This window comes from Colias eurytheme, chromosome 7 (genome assembly GCF_061535395.1).
Source record: "Colias eurytheme isolate Ceu_HAF_F1 chromosome 7, ilColEury1 Martin Lab GWU primary, whole genome shotgun sequence".
Taxonomy (NCBI): domain Eukaryota; kingdom Metazoa; phylum Arthropoda; class Insecta; order Lepidoptera; family Pieridae; genus Colias; species Colias eurytheme.
In genome coordinates this window covers 9150459-9167768 of record NC_142986.1, presented here as the reverse complement: position 1 = coordinate 9167768, position 17310 = coordinate 9150459, and the positions used below count along the sequence as shown (strand labels likewise).

The 17310-nt window shown below is 34.2% G+C and overlaps 2 protein-coding genes across 3 annotated transcripts; both read right to left on the bottom strand.

Moving 5' to 3' along the window:
- Positions 1 to 183: 183 nt before the first annotated feature.
- On the bottom strand, positions 184 to 4961 carry LOC149907242 (uncharacterized). Its single transcript, XM_090103611.1, has 2 exons — positions 4803 to 4961; positions 184 to 1547 (listed from the first exon to the last, which is right to left on the bottom strand). The coding sequence occupies exons 1-2, from the start codon at positions 4824 to 4826 to the stop codon at positions 360 to 362; spliced, it is 1212 nt and encodes a 403-aa protein (XP_089959737.1). The 5' UTR covers positions 4827 to 4961; the 3' UTR covers positions 184 to 359.
- Positions 4962 to 8616: 3655 nt separating this feature from the next.
- On the bottom strand, positions 8617 to 16978 carry C901 (notch receptor 4 protein C901). 2 transcript variants are annotated; one of them, XM_090103608.1, is made up of 6 exons: positions 16748 to 16978; positions 12327 to 12501; positions 11776 to 11934; positions 10988 to 11179; positions 10331 to 10522; positions 8617 to 9292 (listed from the first exon to the last, which is right to left on the bottom strand). In XM_090103608.1, exons 1-6 carry the CDS (start codon positions 16835 to 16837, stop codon positions 9051 to 9053), a joined length of 1050 nt encoding a protein of 349 aa, XP_089959734.1. In that variant the 5' UTR covers positions 16838 to 16978; the 3' UTR covers positions 8617 to 9050. The 2 variants fall into 2 exon arrangements, with proteins under 2 accessions (XP_089959734.1, XP_089959736.1); XM_090103610.1 differs by having other exon boundaries at positions 12327 to 12465.
- Between the last annotated feature and the right edge of the window lie 332 nt (positions 16979 to 17310).

The following is a 17310-nucleotide window of genomic DNA, read 5'->3' as shown; positions in this document are numbered from 1 at the left end:
CTTGCTTAGAATATGTGTGCGAGAAACGATAAGGCAAAACAATTTTAAACTATCTCATTCACCTAGAGTTCAATGTATGAGACAATAATTAATAACAATAGAATCTTAGAGTGTAAAATTGTAAATGCTTTTAAAATTGTGTAAAATATGTTAAAATTAAACAGATAAATAAAAAACTGCATGTAAAGCTATTAATTTAATAACATAAAAAGTGCATAAGTACAGACTTTACAAAATAACTTAAGTGTACAAAGAGTTCGCAAGATGTTTTCTAAATAAAGAATTCAATAAAAATAAACAGGTGTTTCAATCCGTATATTTAATAATGCTGAATATATTCCGATATAATTTAACTTAAACTAATGGATGGAGTGGCCGATGCTGGAGATGCCGTACGAGCCGTACGAGCCCCCGTAGCCGCCGTGGCCGTAGAGACCGCCGCCGTAGCCGATGCCGGTGGAGATGCCCGAGCCGTACGACACGCCCGAGCCGTACGAGATGCCGGAACTGATCGCACCGCCGCTGATCACTCCACCGCTGATAACGCCGCCGCCGATAACGCCACCGCCGATGGCGGACCCGGTGGCGATCGCGCCTGTCGCTACTGGGATGTGTCTGTCGACCACGATGGGCTGGGGCACGGCCACTGGCCTGTCAACTACTACGGGCTGGGGAACGGGCACGGGCCTGTCCACGTGAACGGGAACGGGCACGCTCACTGGCCTGTCGACGTGCACGGGGTAGGGCACGGGCACTTGGCGGTCGACGTACACGGGGCGGTCGACGGCCACCTGCTTCTCGACCGTCACTGGGTATGGCACCGGCACGGATACGGGTACTTTGACTGGGTACGGGACTTTCCTCTCGTAGTACACTGGGACTTGGCGAGTAACCTCAACTGGGACTTTGTGGATGACGGGCACGGGCCTGTCGACTGGCACGGGCACATTCACTCTGTATGGAACGGGGACGGGACGGTCGACGGGTACTTGCACGGGCACTTGGACGGGTACTTGGACGTCACGGGTGATGGTTCTTGTGATGAAGCGGGGAACTTCCTGGCGCAAGATGACTGGGTTGGGTTGAACTGAGACTGATGTTTGCACGGCGGGTGCGGGTGCGACGGCGACGGCGGGCGCGGCGGCGACGGCTACAGCTGGTCCGGCAGCGATGGCTCCACCACCGACGGCGATTCCGGGTCCTCCGACGGCGATTCCGGGTCCTCCGACGGCGATACCACCTCCGAGACCGCCTCCGAGACCGATTCCACTGCCGACAGCGATTCCACTGCCGATTCCGCTACCGACGGCGATGCCGCTGCCGATTCCAATACCACTGCCAATTCTTACACCGCCGTAACCACCGCCAATACCGATTCCGTGAGACAGGACAGGACCGGATGAGATGTATCCGTGTCCCGTGGAGTAGATGCCTCTCTTTGCGGGCTTTCCAGATGGTTCATCTTTGATTCCATTTTCTAATAGTTCAGATACTTTTTTCTGTTCTATTTCCTTGCTCAGTGATAGAGTACTCCCCAAGAGGAGTACCTGAAAATAGAAAAACAGTGTGTTATTATGATTAGAGACTTAATTTATTCATTCATTAAGAACGATTAAAATGGTTTAATTTTATCAAACCAGTGATCTCATAGCGTAAAACTGAATTTGTTAGTTTCAATGCGCAATCAATTACACTGAGTATGGTTATATTAAAATTTCATGAAAAATAAAGCTAGTATTATAGATCAATGTCTACCACTAATCGTAGGTCAAGGTGAGGTCCGGGTAAGGTCTGATATTGTGCAGGTGCGGCATAATCATATATCAATCAATGCGGAGTTCTTTATAGCTACAGCAAGCCGAAACCCGATGTATTGAAAATATGTTAATTACGCCCTTTAAAATAAAACTTCTATTCTATTGATTTCCTAGACGTATCTCTTATAATATTATATTTTTTTCAATTGAAAATGTGATTTTTTTTATAACTGTGCATACTTTCTTTCTTCTTTAAACAATAGTTCACAACCACTAAGTTAACGATTACAGAGAAAACTGCTACAATGGAGAGCTTACTAGAGAGAATAAAAACTGCATAGCTTTTATAATCAAAATGCACAACATTGCGTTAATTACGACACACGTGCCCAATCGTTTTATATCATTATAAAGAATGTTACACTCGCAAAAAACACTAAATACAAATATGATATTTAATAATTGACCAGTTAAAGAAATCAAATTTCAAAAATTTAGCGCCATAATGACCGTCATCCGTAATCTAATTGCAGAAAAACATTTCATTAATTTTAATTGTACAAGAATGTTATATTACGCGGAACCCCTTTGGTCATATTTCTTAGCCTTTAAGGTCTAGAAATGTCGTTAAAGTAGTTTACCAATTTATGAAGTTGTTTCATGTACATTTGACAAATAGACCGGGAGATACTGACACAAAATTTCGAGTCATTTGTAACAAGGATGGCGGTTCTACAGGGGTCTTAGTACGCAATGACAAAAAGAAAAATGATGGTGTGAACGCTGGTACCGGTGGCTTAGTCGCGTGGGCGTTTGTCGAACTCGTCGGAAAAATAGCGAAAGTCAAACGATTTGTAACACAAAAATTTTAGAATTTACCGATAGCCCATAAAAAAGTAGTAGGCGGTAGTGTCATGCCATACTTTTCCGGTGTGACTTACAGCCCGCCATACCGACGCGAATGTGTTGATTTAAATAAAACAATCATTCAACCATTTGTACCAGGCTAACTTTTGCACAGGTAACTATCGTCGTGCAGCCATTTACGAAAATCGCCATGCCATACTTTTCGGACGATTCCAAATGGTCGCCATACCGCCGAAAATCTGCAAAAAATTTTTATTTCGCCAAACTTTTTGTAACAGTATTGCATTTGGATTTTTGGACAGTATTTGATTATTGATGTGACCATTATTATATTTGCCATACTTCTAGTAGGGGGAGAAAGTGCTGTCATACTTGAAAACTTAATTTATTATTAATTTATATAAGTGAAGATTTCCAACACATAGATCTTTGAAATTTTGTATTTATATTTGTTGATCCTCAAACTTACAGGAAAAATAAGTGCCATACTGTTACAAATCGTTTGACTTTCGCTATTTTCCGGCGAGTTCGACTAACGCCCACGCGACTAAGCCGCCGGTACCAGCGTTCACGCCATCGTTTTTCTTTTTGTCATTGCGTACTAAGACCCCTGTAGAACCGCCATCCTGTTACAAATGACTCGAAATTTTGTGTCAGTATCTCCCGGTCTAAAACGCAAGCTCTCTTGTGTAATATGTAAGCTGATTTTTTAATTGAAAATGTTTGTTTTGTAATACATATTAGAGATCTAAGCTCACGATATCAAATTTTTTTTTTTTTTTTTTTTCAAATCAAATTTTATTTATTATTAAACATACATACTTACATACAATTACAATTACAATTTATGACAATATACAATTAATATTCATGTAAAATTATATGAATAAAAAGGCTACCAAAATACTACCAAAATACTACTAATATTTTTAGTAATTAAAACTTACTATTAAATTTAAAAGGCGAGGTATTTTTGTGGCAGAATTTAGCTAACTAATATTGGCACCTAACCCTTGCTGAAACTCATTTTGACGTTGTTTAAGTTAAAAATAGTTTCCTTTGTATATTTCCATTTACCGTTAAGTGCCTAAATAGCCTAATCTATCGATTGTATAAAATATTGTCTTCTAATTCGATAAAGGTTTTAACTTTTTGGTTATCTTACGATTCGCTAACAATTATTTACACCTCATATTTTTCTTATTATAGAGCAAACCAGATATCTATTACTTGCTTGTTTACGACTTCAAAAGTTTTCGAACACAGCAAAAACAAGCCCTATTAAAATTGAGTAACTAGAATATGACGCATTTAGGGCAAAAGTCCGCACATAATTTTAAAGCACCATCCGGCAGCTATATGCAGCTACGGGCGCGCGAAGGATATTGCGAAACTAAGGATTTAGAGTTTATTTCATCAGTTATGCCTAGACATGTAACATAAATATGTTGTTTCATTAACTATCGTATTTATTATTCTATAATTAGAACTGTCAAAACGAGGAATAGATTACATACTGAATGATTCGTTATCTACGGGTTTGCGACTTTCAAGGGTTTAAAATTTTGATGATTTATTGCTTGCTGATTACCTATTTTATTGATATGGATAAAATCGACATATTTTTATTTACAGTTCAGGGATATTATTTCAACTTCCTAATAATGACAGAAGCAATATATTATAGAGTTAAGCTACTCTACAAACTCCTATTGTTAACTGCATTATTGTACATATTAATTAACAGTAAACTTTTAGGAAATTAAAATTAAAATATCAATCAAAGCAGAGCATCCGACAACATAATTTTATAATTATCTATCTAAAAGACTTATTTGTGACATTATTAAACGATGCTAAACTCAATAGGTAAAGCATCGAACGTTGTTGATCATCTTTTTCAAAAAAATGTTAAAAGCCCCTTATGTACTCAGAATGTGTTATTATGTCTCTGCTGATCAAGTTTATCAAAAATAATTGATTGAAACTTTGCTTAGAACGTGTTATTTTGATTTCGATGCTTAACTTGATCAAAAATTGGTAATAGGACTTTGCTCAGACTATGTTATAATGACTCTATAGATTAATTTTACCGAAATTTGTTAATAGGGCCTAATTTCTCCTCCACAAACGATGTTCCGAGATGAAATTGTTAGTCCGTCCACCATGAATACTCACCATAAATAAATGAATAGCTGCCATTTCTTAAATGTATCCTTAATACTATCGAATCACATTTGTCGCCGTGTGCCGGCTTGTAATCAGTCTGCTGCAAGGAGTGTGTTCTCAGGCTTTATATACTTTAAGTGAGTTCATGTTTCGTGTACTGGTCCGAGCCTTAAATGTAACAGTTATTGACCTGAGTCTAGTATTAGTGACGTTCGTCTGGACTTATTTTTGTTGGTACATGTTGGAGGAATGTTTTGGGAATCATAATTGGGAGATATGGATGATAGAGCATAATTCAGAAGAATAAATTGTGTTCATACTTTCTTATTTCTTTAATTACTTTAACATATTAAATTATTATTACATATAAATGCAAGAAAAGCTAAGCATAATTAAACATTTTTCATTACTTTATGCGACGTAAATATGAAGATGATCGTTTAATTCTACAGCGCAGTTTAAGCTTTTAAATCGTGTAGAGCGAAGAGCGCTACGACGAATCTATTGTCATGAAGCGTAGCATCAATACTACGACTGATGCGGTATTTTCAATATAATGAAGTTAATATAGCTTATTTTTTTAATTTAGGTGTTAATAATGCAATATTTACATTGAGGTATTATTACATTAGAGGTAGACAAAGCAAAAGATGGGAAGATGAATTTAAGAAAATAGCCGGTCCTGTATGGACCCGCTTAGCAAAAGATAGAAATATATGGAAATCTTTAGAGGAGGCCTTTGTCGACAGACAAGCTGTTCCTTATAAACATCCTGTTGCCGATTATATAAATAAAAATTAGAATCAGTAGAATTAACTTAGTTTTTAAGAAATTGGCATGTAATAATTTTAAGAAAAGTAACAGAAATAAAGGCTATTTTATTATTTTATTTATTTTATTTTATTTATTATTATTACATGAGGTACGTAGTACATGGTAACTCAATGAATATTTAAAGGGTTTTGTAAACTGTTTACAAAATATTGACGTATATGTACGTCACATAGCTAAAAATCTGATATTCTAAGTGGTCCTAATATGGAACACGGTAAGTACATCATAAAGATGACAAGTTTTGTATATTTGGATATTGGAGTCAATCTACAAAACCATTAGACCGATTTAGAATTTTATGTAGTTTAAAGAATTTCAAAGCATCTAATACCTTGTTTATGATCATTGATCATGAAAACTAAAGAAACCATAATGCATCCTTACAGCAATGGTTTATAATTCATGAATAATTATTGATATTAATAATTATTCACACAACGTATTGTAGTCTAGAAGCCGAGAATGCAGGTTCAATATAGTATAGTATTAAATAGAAATGATCATGTTTATCACACAAAAAAATTCGGGTCGTAGATATAAATAAGTATATTATAGCAAATAAATAAATAATCATTTATTTTATTTATTTATTTTGGACTAGTCATATCAGAAAGAATTTAAGATCTTACACTTCTTCTTACACTTCGAATCATATATTATGATAAACGACTACATTATCTATACATATAATATTAATATATATTTTATATACTTACTAGCGGTCCGCCCCGGCTTCGCCCGTGGTACATATGAAAAATAATTTGGAAAATCCAAAAGTGCACGCCTCATAATTTTTTTTTAATAAATATTTATTAATTATTATTTTTGTTTATTTAATAACAATTAAACCACATCGAATCAGACCCTGAAAAATGAAAGGGTTCTATTCCTGAGCATACTCAAGCGTAAGAGAAAAAAAAGACTCGATTAGTAAAGTATTTCGGTCGCTATCGTGTTAATAAGAAAAAGGATCCGCACATACAGACACACGGACGTCCAAGACAGAACTTTTTTAAACTGTTTTTTAACTAGTTTAAATAACAAAAATGACATCAAAAATATCATGAACGTTAAAAATAGTGTCTTTTCTTAATATGTGTGTGTATGTATTATCTTACAAGTGCAATGTATGATACATAAAGACATTTTAAGTTTGAAAAATAAGATGTTTTGCGCGAAGTGACAGTAGTACCCACCTCAACGCTTCGCTTATGAGGCGTGCAATAGATGTTGGCCGATTCTCAGCCTTACCCGATATGCACAGAAAATTTCATGAGAATCGGTCCACCCGTTTCGGAGGAGTATGCAGACTAACATTGTGACACGAGAATTTTATATATAAGATTACCATTACAGTGCAGTTTTTTCAATATATAGCATATTCACCACGATACAGAAGAAGAAGTCCAAAGTCGGTTCTAATTTTTTTAGGATTGGGTATTCCTCTCTACGAGATCTTCATTATCTGTCATCGTGTAGAACCTTTCCTAGTGCGTGTTTGACCCAATTCCTAACGAAACATGTTCGACTCCTGCATACTGGTTTCTGAATCTCGCAAACAGCAAATTATGCCGCTATGTACAAACGTAATAAATGGTGTGAAGATATTAAATCCGTGTATTAATTTAAATTTTTAATAAATTGCGTTCCGACCTGCAAAAACATCATGTAAGATTTATATCGGTCACTATTAAGAATTCTAGTTTTAATTCCCTTGCATATGTTACTGCATTTGGCCAATACCTAACGTGACCGTAAATTTATTCAACAAATCAAGTGTAAACAGAAAAAAAGATTAAATTTTCGATTACTTTAACATAATCGGACTAATTTGGTTGGAGCTTGGCTTAAAAAGTTGTAAAGGCCAAGTAGGGCAGGTCGGATGCCGTTAATGGCAAAAACTAATAGACCGCGCCCCTGATAATCTTGCATTTATACAAATGTAGAGTCTTGAGAGCGTGACTAAGTGTTGAAGTGCATGTGAGAATAGTCTTTTGATCAGCTACTAAGTTACTAAATATCTGTTTTATTGTATTGAATTGTACAACTAAAATACACAATTAAGGCGCAGTCAGTTCACGTGGAATTGGGACTGCACTGCGCATAAGTAGAGCTATCCACTAGTGACTAGCGTGTAGTAGTATAGTAATACATTTAGTTATCTTGATCTAGGGCTGAGTTTATGTTATGTGGTTTTATGGTACAGTAAATTGTAAGTGCAGTCATTACCATTCACTGGGCTTCCTATTTTTAGCTGACCAAATTTAATCCAATGAATCTGCTTAAGTTTCTTTAAAAATAACTATGAATGTAAAAGGACTATAGGCTGAATCGAAAAGTAGGAATTTGTACTACTTATTTTTATATTAATTTGTAAAGCAGCAACACATAATTAAAGGATTAGGAGCAAATTCATTAGACGTGTAAAGATGATGCATATTACAGAATTGTTAGAAAATTGATAGCCAATTATTGAATAAATTATTGATAGCAATTTCAGATGTGTATGATGGCAGATGTGTGAACAATTTATTCATTTACTTGCCATATATATCTTCCAACTCTCCCATACCTTAGATCTAGATCAAATTAAAATCTTAGTAAAAATCGTGTAATCTTACATCAGTTAAATCATGCTTCATTACAGATGCCTAGGTTTCTCAAGTATGCACTAGATTACGGATCAATACTTTATGTCGTTAGATAAGGTTAAAACAATTTTATCAAGCTGTTTTTTATATCATGTAGAAGAGATTTCAGGTAGGTTTATTAATAAAATCGTGGATAGAATTATAGACTAGCTTACAGTGAACAAACATGAAGTTCTATATTCATTTATGTGTATCTATTAGGTACAATTTAACATTCTTTATCCTTAGGAATGGCATAGCAGACAATAATAATTAATTATTATTAAACTTATTTAAATATTCTAAATTAATTTAAAAATTTCGAACCGTGTGTAATGAGGTAAGTAAAAAAACACAGATATATTTTAAATACTTAGTTTATTATAAAAATCTTATAATTTACAAATAAATACTTAAAACTACAGTGAGTAATAATTTAAGTCAGTCAAAATTTATTAAATCATTATTACAAAATGTCGTACACAATGCTCTACATACACACAATAAATAGGAAATCATCAAATATAATTCAAAGCAAAGATATACTATTACATTTTTTAAATGCACTTTGATTAATCAATAATTTAAACTAGTCACCAATGCAATGGCACCAATAAACAGCATTAAATAGGAAATATTAAAATATTGTACACAGCTCATTTTCTAGAATGGACTGCTTTCGGTTTACAAATTTATTTCTAATAATTTTAGTGAGAAGTTATATCTCAACAGATTCTTAAAGAAAAATAAGTTAATATCGTTCCACTAAATTCTAGAACTGAATTGTCACCGCTCATTCAGTCTCATTGTCATCACTGCCCTCGTCTTCTTTTGTAGTAGTTTCATTATCTGTGGCAGCTTCTGTAGTAGTATCTGTGACGTTACTAGTAGTGCTACTTTCTGGAACATTCTCGCAATGTTTCCCGCTCACTCCGGGAGGGCATTGACACCTGAAGAAGCCGTCACCGGACTCTAGGGACTGGCATTTCCCGCCGTTTTTACATGTGTCAGGGTTGTTTTCGCAGTAATTTAGTTCTGAAAAAATTAAATGTTGTTTTATTACAAGGGACTTTTTCTTGTATATAGCATAGATTTCTTTTAGTTAAATTATGAAACGATAATTTTACACTTTAACTCAGTTTTGTCTTTAAATGCAATTTTATTTTGTGTTTTATTTCTAATTTTCACGTCTAAGTAAATTCTCACATGATTGAAAACGGGATAGTTATGATAATATTGAAATTACTCCATTTTCACATCAAAATGGCGTCCAGCTGTCAATTATGATCGCTCTATATATGGTTATGTAAGTACGAAGCAACACCGCTCTCATTTGAAAGTATGTATGGGCTGGTCTAGCTGAGATCTATTTAATTTATCCATAAAAGCTGCTTAACATGGTAATTAATTTCATTGATATTATTTTCATTGAAAAAGGTCTTATGTGTAACTTGTTTTTTTAACGAATTTTACCTAGAGCTAGACAATTAACGTACCTTACTTTCGAAATTATAAATTTTAAGATTTTTTTACAAATAAATTATAAAGAAAAAATGAACCTAGTTTCATTTATTGGTTTTTTACTTGACGACTGTGTTTTGAAACCAGTTAATACCTCAATCAATTAACGTAATTAATTATAAAAGAATGAGAGCACTAGCGCATAATTAAAGTAATAAAACGCGATTTATGTTTTAATCAAATAATTAAGTTAAGACTAAGAAATTAACAATTTGTAATTTCTTCTCAGCTAATAAATTATGTTTAAGTCTCGTAAATTGAATGTATCTGTAGTTTGTTAGAATTTAGGTAAAATTTAAACATACCATGTATTATTATGTTTTAGTTCAATTTGATATAATTATTATATCAAATATAAAAAAAAAACAGTAGCCATTTATCATACAATCGCTAGGCTTTGCGTGAGTTGTTACGATTCATCCAAAAACTTTTAATGTAGGTAAATATGTCGCGGTACTTTATCCGAAAAGTTTCTTAAAAAGCTCTTGAATTACTTTTATCGAAATCATCTTCTGGTGATTTTTAAACAGCTTTATCTTAAATATATCTCACCTTCATCGCACAGCATGCCGCCCCAGCCCTTCTTGCAGATGCACTCCCAGGGCCGGTTGCAGGTGCCGTGCACGCAGCCCGGGTAGCGGTGGCACTGCGCGCAGTTGGCGCCCGTCCACCCGACCTTGCAGCGACACTCGCCTGGCCGTCTGCAGTAGCCGCGCTCCCCGTGGCAGCCGGGTGCGCAGATTGCTGCAATTTTTGTTTATTTTAGGGCAAAAGGTTTAGAATACCTAAAGTACAATAGAAAATAAACAATATGATGGGAAATAATATGAGTGTTTTATTGCGTTGCTAACCTATAAGTATGAAAACAAAAAAATAAGAATCACGATAACTGAGTGGTCGGAATTTCGTCTAGATGACTTAAAAAATGCTAGTTAATTAAATATGCGTTTTGGGTATTTTTGTCAATTTTAAATAGATATATGTAGGTATGCAATATGCATGTTATAATTGCCGAAAGTTCTCCTTAACTTAGCTGTATTTAACGCAATTCAGATAATGTCGTTCGAATTAGAATAATATTAAGGAATATAATTGATTATTAAACTGTTATTTTTTCTTTACAACAAACAATAGAGTTAACAAAGTCTAAGTAAACGATCAGAAAGATATTCTATTACAAAATTAGTAGGTATAAACTTGGCTACTCACGCGTCTGACACAACAATCCGGTATACCCAGGCAGGCATTTACACTCTAGCGGCTTGTCACAATAGCCATGCTGGCAGCCCGGCAGCGGCTGGCAGGCGCGGCACGTGGGGCCCGCCCAGCCGAGACGGCAGCGGCATTCGCCGGGGGACTCGCAGAACCCGCGAGTAGCGTGGCAGTCGGAGCGGCACATGGCTGGAAATAAGAAAGTCTTTGTTATACGTGTCATAATTCTATGTTGCTAGGTTGGAAAGAAACAAGAGCTATTTGTGTACGGCATACTTTTCTAATAGATTATGTTTAACTAGCTTTCCGCCTGCGGCTTCGCCCGCGTTTTCAAAAAAAAACCCGCATAGTTCCCGTTCCCGTGGGATTTCCAGGATAAAACCTAGCCTATGTCACTCAGAAATGATGTAGCTTTCCAACAGTGAAAGAATTTTTCAAATCTGCCAAGTAGTTTCGGAGCCTATTCAATTCATACAAACAAACAAACAAACAAAAAATCAAACCTTTCCTCTTTATAATATTTGTATAGATGTATTAATAGATAAAGTAATACATAGTAGGAGATACAATAAGAATAAAGTAATACATAGTAGGAGCAAACGTTTTTTCTTTCTTTCAACAGGCAAATAAAAAAGATCTTAAGGAGTTATTTATTTGGACATGGTGTTAAAATTGGTTTGTAAATTCAGTAATCACAATAATAAAAAACCAAATAGTAAAAATTTATTTGCAATGTTAATCTTTCTGATCATAGTTAGATCATACCTTGAATTGAATCAACTTACGTTCAGAGCAGAAGATTCCATCCCATCCTTCTCTGCATATGCACTCAAAGGACACATTGCAGTACCCGTGCTGACAGCCAGGTAACGGTATGCATTTGTTGCACCTCTCTCCATAGAAACCTAGTTTGCAGCGACATTCTCCCGGCCGCTTGCAGTATCCTGTTATAATGCTTATATTAATATGGAACACACTTATTCGAGATATCCTTGAATTATTCAGTAAATAAAATAAATCATGCTGATTTTCAGAACAATTACAACAGGTTTCATGCTATCTACATCGACACTTTCTCTTCTTAGAACAATGTCTTTATTTTTTTCGTATGCTTGTAACAAGGAAACTCGAGAACTTAACTGATTTTGATCATTCTTCCGTCAGTAGAAAGCTACACTTAATTACATTATCTTAAAATTTTACCGGACTGAGCCAATTCACGATAAGGTTTAGAAGTTTGATTTCTTCAGTTTGTTTTTTCCTTCAATTCATTGACAGAAGATTACACTATCAATTATTATCATCATAACACAATTAAATACATAAAGATACTTGCCTTGCAACGGATCGCAGCCCTTCCTACAAATGGGCACATCACACAGATCGCCTTGCCACCCAGGCAGGCACTTCGGCTCCCCCTTATCATCACACACGTAGTGGCTGTGCTCGCTCTGCACGGCTGGCAGCTCGCAGGCCTGAACACTCTTCTCGTATAGAGCCACCGTGGACGGCTACAGTACATTGTGCGTTAACAGCGTGCAAAACAGTTTGGTTAGGGACATGTATGTGTAAGTATAGTAGGTTGATTCGTGCAAGAAGAAAGTTTAGTACACCATTCTGAGGTGAACTTTATTTTTGTGCTAGAAAGTATAGTAATAACATACTGCGTACCAATGAAATAACTTGGTAAAATGGTGTGCATGCAATATGACATAGAAAAACAAGACATGGTTTAGCACAATGGTTGATGTTTTAAACAGTAGTTGGGTATATTTCAGGTCAAGTAACTGATAATAAAGTGGTTTAATAACGAATGTAAATAGATAAATTAATTTGTTTAAAGACCTAATTTTTAGTGAACTATATATATTGTGTATATTGTGTAGTATAAATCAGGTCCAGAGCGTTTAGAAAAGTTACCTTCTATTCAACATTGAGATATCATTAGTGTCCGACCGAAACTAGTTTCCAGGCCGAAACCGAAACCGAAACCGAATGTTCGGCCGTGGCTTCAGTTTCGGCCGAAACCGAAACCGAAACTCACGTGGTCTAGTATGAAGTTTCTAAAAATCCTGAACTTTGGTGCATTTGACCTATTATTTTGCCATAATTAGGGCATGAAATGAAAACACAGTATATTAAATTTGTTGTAATCATTAATTTAATCCATACTAATATTATAAATGCGAAAGTAACTCTGTCTGTAAAAATAATATTTTTAAAATATTAATAACTAGCTTTCCGCCCGCGGCTTCGCCCGCGCAGTCAAAGAAAAACACGCATAGTTCTCGTTCCCGTGGAATTTCCGGGATAAAACCTATCTTATGTCCCGGGGTAAAAAGTAGCCTATGTCCTTTCTCGGGTATCAAAATATCTCTACACCAAATTTCATGCAAATTGGTTCAGTAGTTAAGGCGTGATTGAGTAACAGACAGACAGAGTTACTTTCGCATTTATAATATTAGTATGGATAACAATTTTAATTTTTATTATTTTTTCAAATTAAGTTCTCAGTAAAATCAGTCATCTAAATCAAATCAGTAATTGTTACTGTTACTTTAAAATTTAAATAAAAGTTTTGGTAATTTGAGATCTTTCTCTTTATTAAAGAGTCTTTAATACTTTGGATTGGTATTTGTACTTAGAAGAATAATATGTCTCTTTTAGGTACCTTTTATATAAAAATAATAATTATTAATTACCATTACACCCTGTTCCAATCTCAACATAGATAATCAAAAATTGTTTCCACCAGCGTGGGTCAACCAACGCTTTGACAGCGTCCGTCAAAGCGTTGCCGAGGAAAACGAAGTTAAGCGAGCGTGAACGTGTGTGAACTAAGTTCACTGAACTTGCGAAATAAGTTTCGGTTTCGGCAAAAGTTTCGGCCGATTTTGGCCGAAACCGAAACTGCGGCCGAAACTTGATTTTTGGCCGAAACTCGGCCGAAACCGAAACCGAAACCGAAAGTTCGGTCGGACACTAGATATCATTGAAATGCATGCATGATAATGATATTTATATTGAGAGTAATATACGTTGCAACTTGCAGTACAATTTACATAACAAGAAGGAAACATACACAACAACATACCTACAAAAACTGAGACTTTCAAGCTTCGATAAGTGAGAAACATGCTTACATGTTACTGGTAGTTACTGGTAGTTACAAACAAAAAAAGCACACAGGTGGGTAATTAGATCAACAGTCCAATGAATTCATGTGATTAAATCGATTATATATTAATGACATGCAAACGCAAACAGTTGCGAAATACTATCCTAGATCTCGATATATCGAACGAAATTTTAGCTGAGAAAATACGTGTTTGGTTATAGAAAAACTCCTTTAAAGATTCTCTTATAGATTTCCTTATTTGTGAGAATTCTAGATCGTGTAAACTGGATTAAATTATTTATTTTAAGTGTGGAGATTATAGTAATGGGCAGTAATTACTTTACATTTTGTAGGATATATGTATCTATTTCCAGTAGTACTATGTATTTTTTTATAAGTAGGCTTTCTTTTACTTAATTATGTTTTTGCCCGGTTGCCTAAATGATTTAAGTGACCCTGATAAGACATATCTATGATTGTTTTAATTATGAAGTCAATTAAATTGAATAGAACTATTTGCCAGTATGGTTATAGTAACACTACGTATCAATTAAAGTACAAAATACGTATCACTTACTGAGTAATTATATCTGACATGTATCATAAAAATGTATAACTGCAGTTATTAACAACTTGTATAATTAGTTTTCGAAACATTAATTACCCAGGTCTAATCTTAACAAACACGCTTGCAAACAAAACAAGAGTCGTGACTAAAATCATTGTAGAGCATTAAAAGAAGAGAACATTTATCACGAATGCTATTCAAACATAACAAAGACGTATTCTTATTCATTTAAAAATGATACTCCTTTCATCCTATCAGGACGTTGAGTCACTACTTTCTAATATCTTGAGAAAGCGCGAGAAAGTATGCCGGTGCAAGGAGAAAATAACGCAAACATTCGACGATCAAAATGTGCTAAGGTGACAAAATGCATGTTAATTTGCATATGCTTTGTGGCTAGTCTAAGAAATGCAATGAAATTATTGTGTTGGACTTTTGCGTGTTTAAAGGCGAAACACTTAATACCTTTGTGTTACAGTAAGCTGTTTTTATTACATTTTTGGACAGGAGCTTAGCTTTTCAAATATTTTAAAAAACATCACATTACTTTCGATTAAAAAAATATGTAAACGCTACATTATTATATTATGATTTATGAGTACCTATCTCTATTCGCTATGCAAAAACTTAATTAATATTCCCATCACAAATACCCACATTTAGATCACAAGTTCACAGCAATAATTTTCATGAAAATATAGAGTTTTTTTTTCTTCATGTTTAGTGTTTATAAACTTCTTAATTGATATCTTGGTTGTTATATTTCAGGTAACTTTTAAGTAAGCAGTTTCTATACCTATAGGTATCTAGTAACTAATCAACAAATAATATATTTTGAATTAAAATTTATTACAGTTTATTGACTATTCGCTCGTGTAATATTCCTGATAAGTTAAGTTTCTGCAACATCGAAAAATAAAGATTATATTTTTTAAACGTTCTTATTTTGGTATTGTTAACAAACAAACAATTTTACTTTCGATTGTTGTACGTGTTACAGAATCGAAAGTTATCCTTAATCCATTTTTGGGCTGATGCACCTGATCAGAATTTATTATGACAATTGTTTTATATAATGTATGATATCACAACATTCGATCGATTAGGTATGCGAAATATTGAAAATTTTAATTTTAAGTAAATAACTAAGTAAGCAAATTCTACCATTTTATATCAAAATCTACACAATAATGTAGAATCTGTGTTAATTTGAATAATGTGTATTATGTAAAAATACGGAATATGTGAATAAAAATCTCTATTATAATGAAATAATTGAAAATTTTACTGAAATTTTAAAAACTTAACTAGGGCAATTCTTATGACCTATAATTACTTATAATTTATATCGACCACATAACTGTTGGAAAGCCGTTTATCCAGAGAGGAGCCGGATTGAGGAAAACGGTGTATTTAATTATTATTTACTAACTGTGCCCCGCGGTTTTACCCGCAATACTCCGCTCCTATTGGTGATTGATGATACGTAGCTTAGAGCCTTCCTCAATGTCGAACAGAATATTTTTTCAAATCGGAACCATGGTTCCTGAGATTAAGCGTTCAACTAAACAAATTTAGTATTTACTAAATAAACAGTAACAGTTAATAATTAATTCTTTGAAGTCTACGCGTTTCTTGGTCCTTGGAAAGTAACTAATTTATGTTAAGACATCAGTAAAAAACTGAAAATGTTTCACCATACACGTATTTCCTTTCAACTTGAATTCATTTACATATTATTATCTACAAGATTTTAAATGTAACACCGGAAAACTACTAACACGGATAACACGAATTAAATTTGATTTCCTTTCCATGAAATAAGAAAATTGCAGCTTATATTTAAAAGTGCAAAGTATGTGCGATGCAATTATTTCTTATATATTATAACATATTTTTATACAAAAAATTAGAGCATTTAATCTTATAAAATCTTTATATATGTTGCTCGTATTTTCAACATCTAATTATTTAAAAATTGCAAGTTCTTTCAAACATAGTTATTCCTACTTAAAATTTTGGTTTGTTGATTAATAATTATTAACATAATATTAAAACTATTGAAACTCACCTGTTTCTTCCATTTCGGCAAAACGTATTTAGCCGGTACCACAATCGGCGTAATACACGATATTATCACAAATATAATAATATACTTCATTATTGCTCCATAAAGGACTCCACGATGAAAATTCTTAGCGCCTTTAGAAAAATGAATGCAAATTTTGCATATGCTTTCAAACGGTTATCAACACGACTGCTCGCTACCCGGTACTGTTATGCTGTGTTATTGAACTTGACTGAGAGAAACTACTTTCGCCGAGACTTTTACATGGCTATAAAGAGAGCTGATTTGGGGACGAGCGGTCAATAAAAATAAATGCAATAAAACGCCGTGTATGGAATTGTGTGGAGATATTATTGATTTTGCAATAATTAGTATTATAATTATCTTTTATTGGTAGCTATTTACCATGGAAGATGTTGAATTGAATTGTAGGTACTGTAATTATGTATATCTAATGCTTATATGTAGTTAGGATTGGTTCAAAATTGCAAAACGAAAAATACTGAAATTCTAAATTAGAAATAAATGGGAACCATAAACTCAGATGCCTAAAAATAATATCGTAT

Bases quoted from the DNA above. Each gene is read 5' to 3' on its own strand.
- LOC149907242 (XM_090103611.1), bottom strand. From the start codon at position 4,826: ATGGCAGCTATTCATTTATTTATG. The intron at 1,548-4,802 runs GTGAGTATTCAT...TTCTATTTTCAG, and splicing joins CAGCTATTCATTTATTTATG to GTACTCCTCTTGGGGAGTAC.
- C901 (XM_090103608.1), bottom strand. From the start codon at position 16,837: ATGAAGTATATTATTATATTTGTGATAATATCGTGTATTACGCCGATT. The intron at 11,935-12,326 runs GCAAGTATCTTT...GCATTATAACAG, and splicing joins GGGCTGCGATCCGTTGCAAG to GATACTGCAAGCGGCCGGGA. The intron at 9,293-10,330 runs GTGAGATATATT...TAATTTTTTCAG, and splicing joins CGGCATGCTGTGCGATGAAG to AACTAAATTACTGCGAAAAC.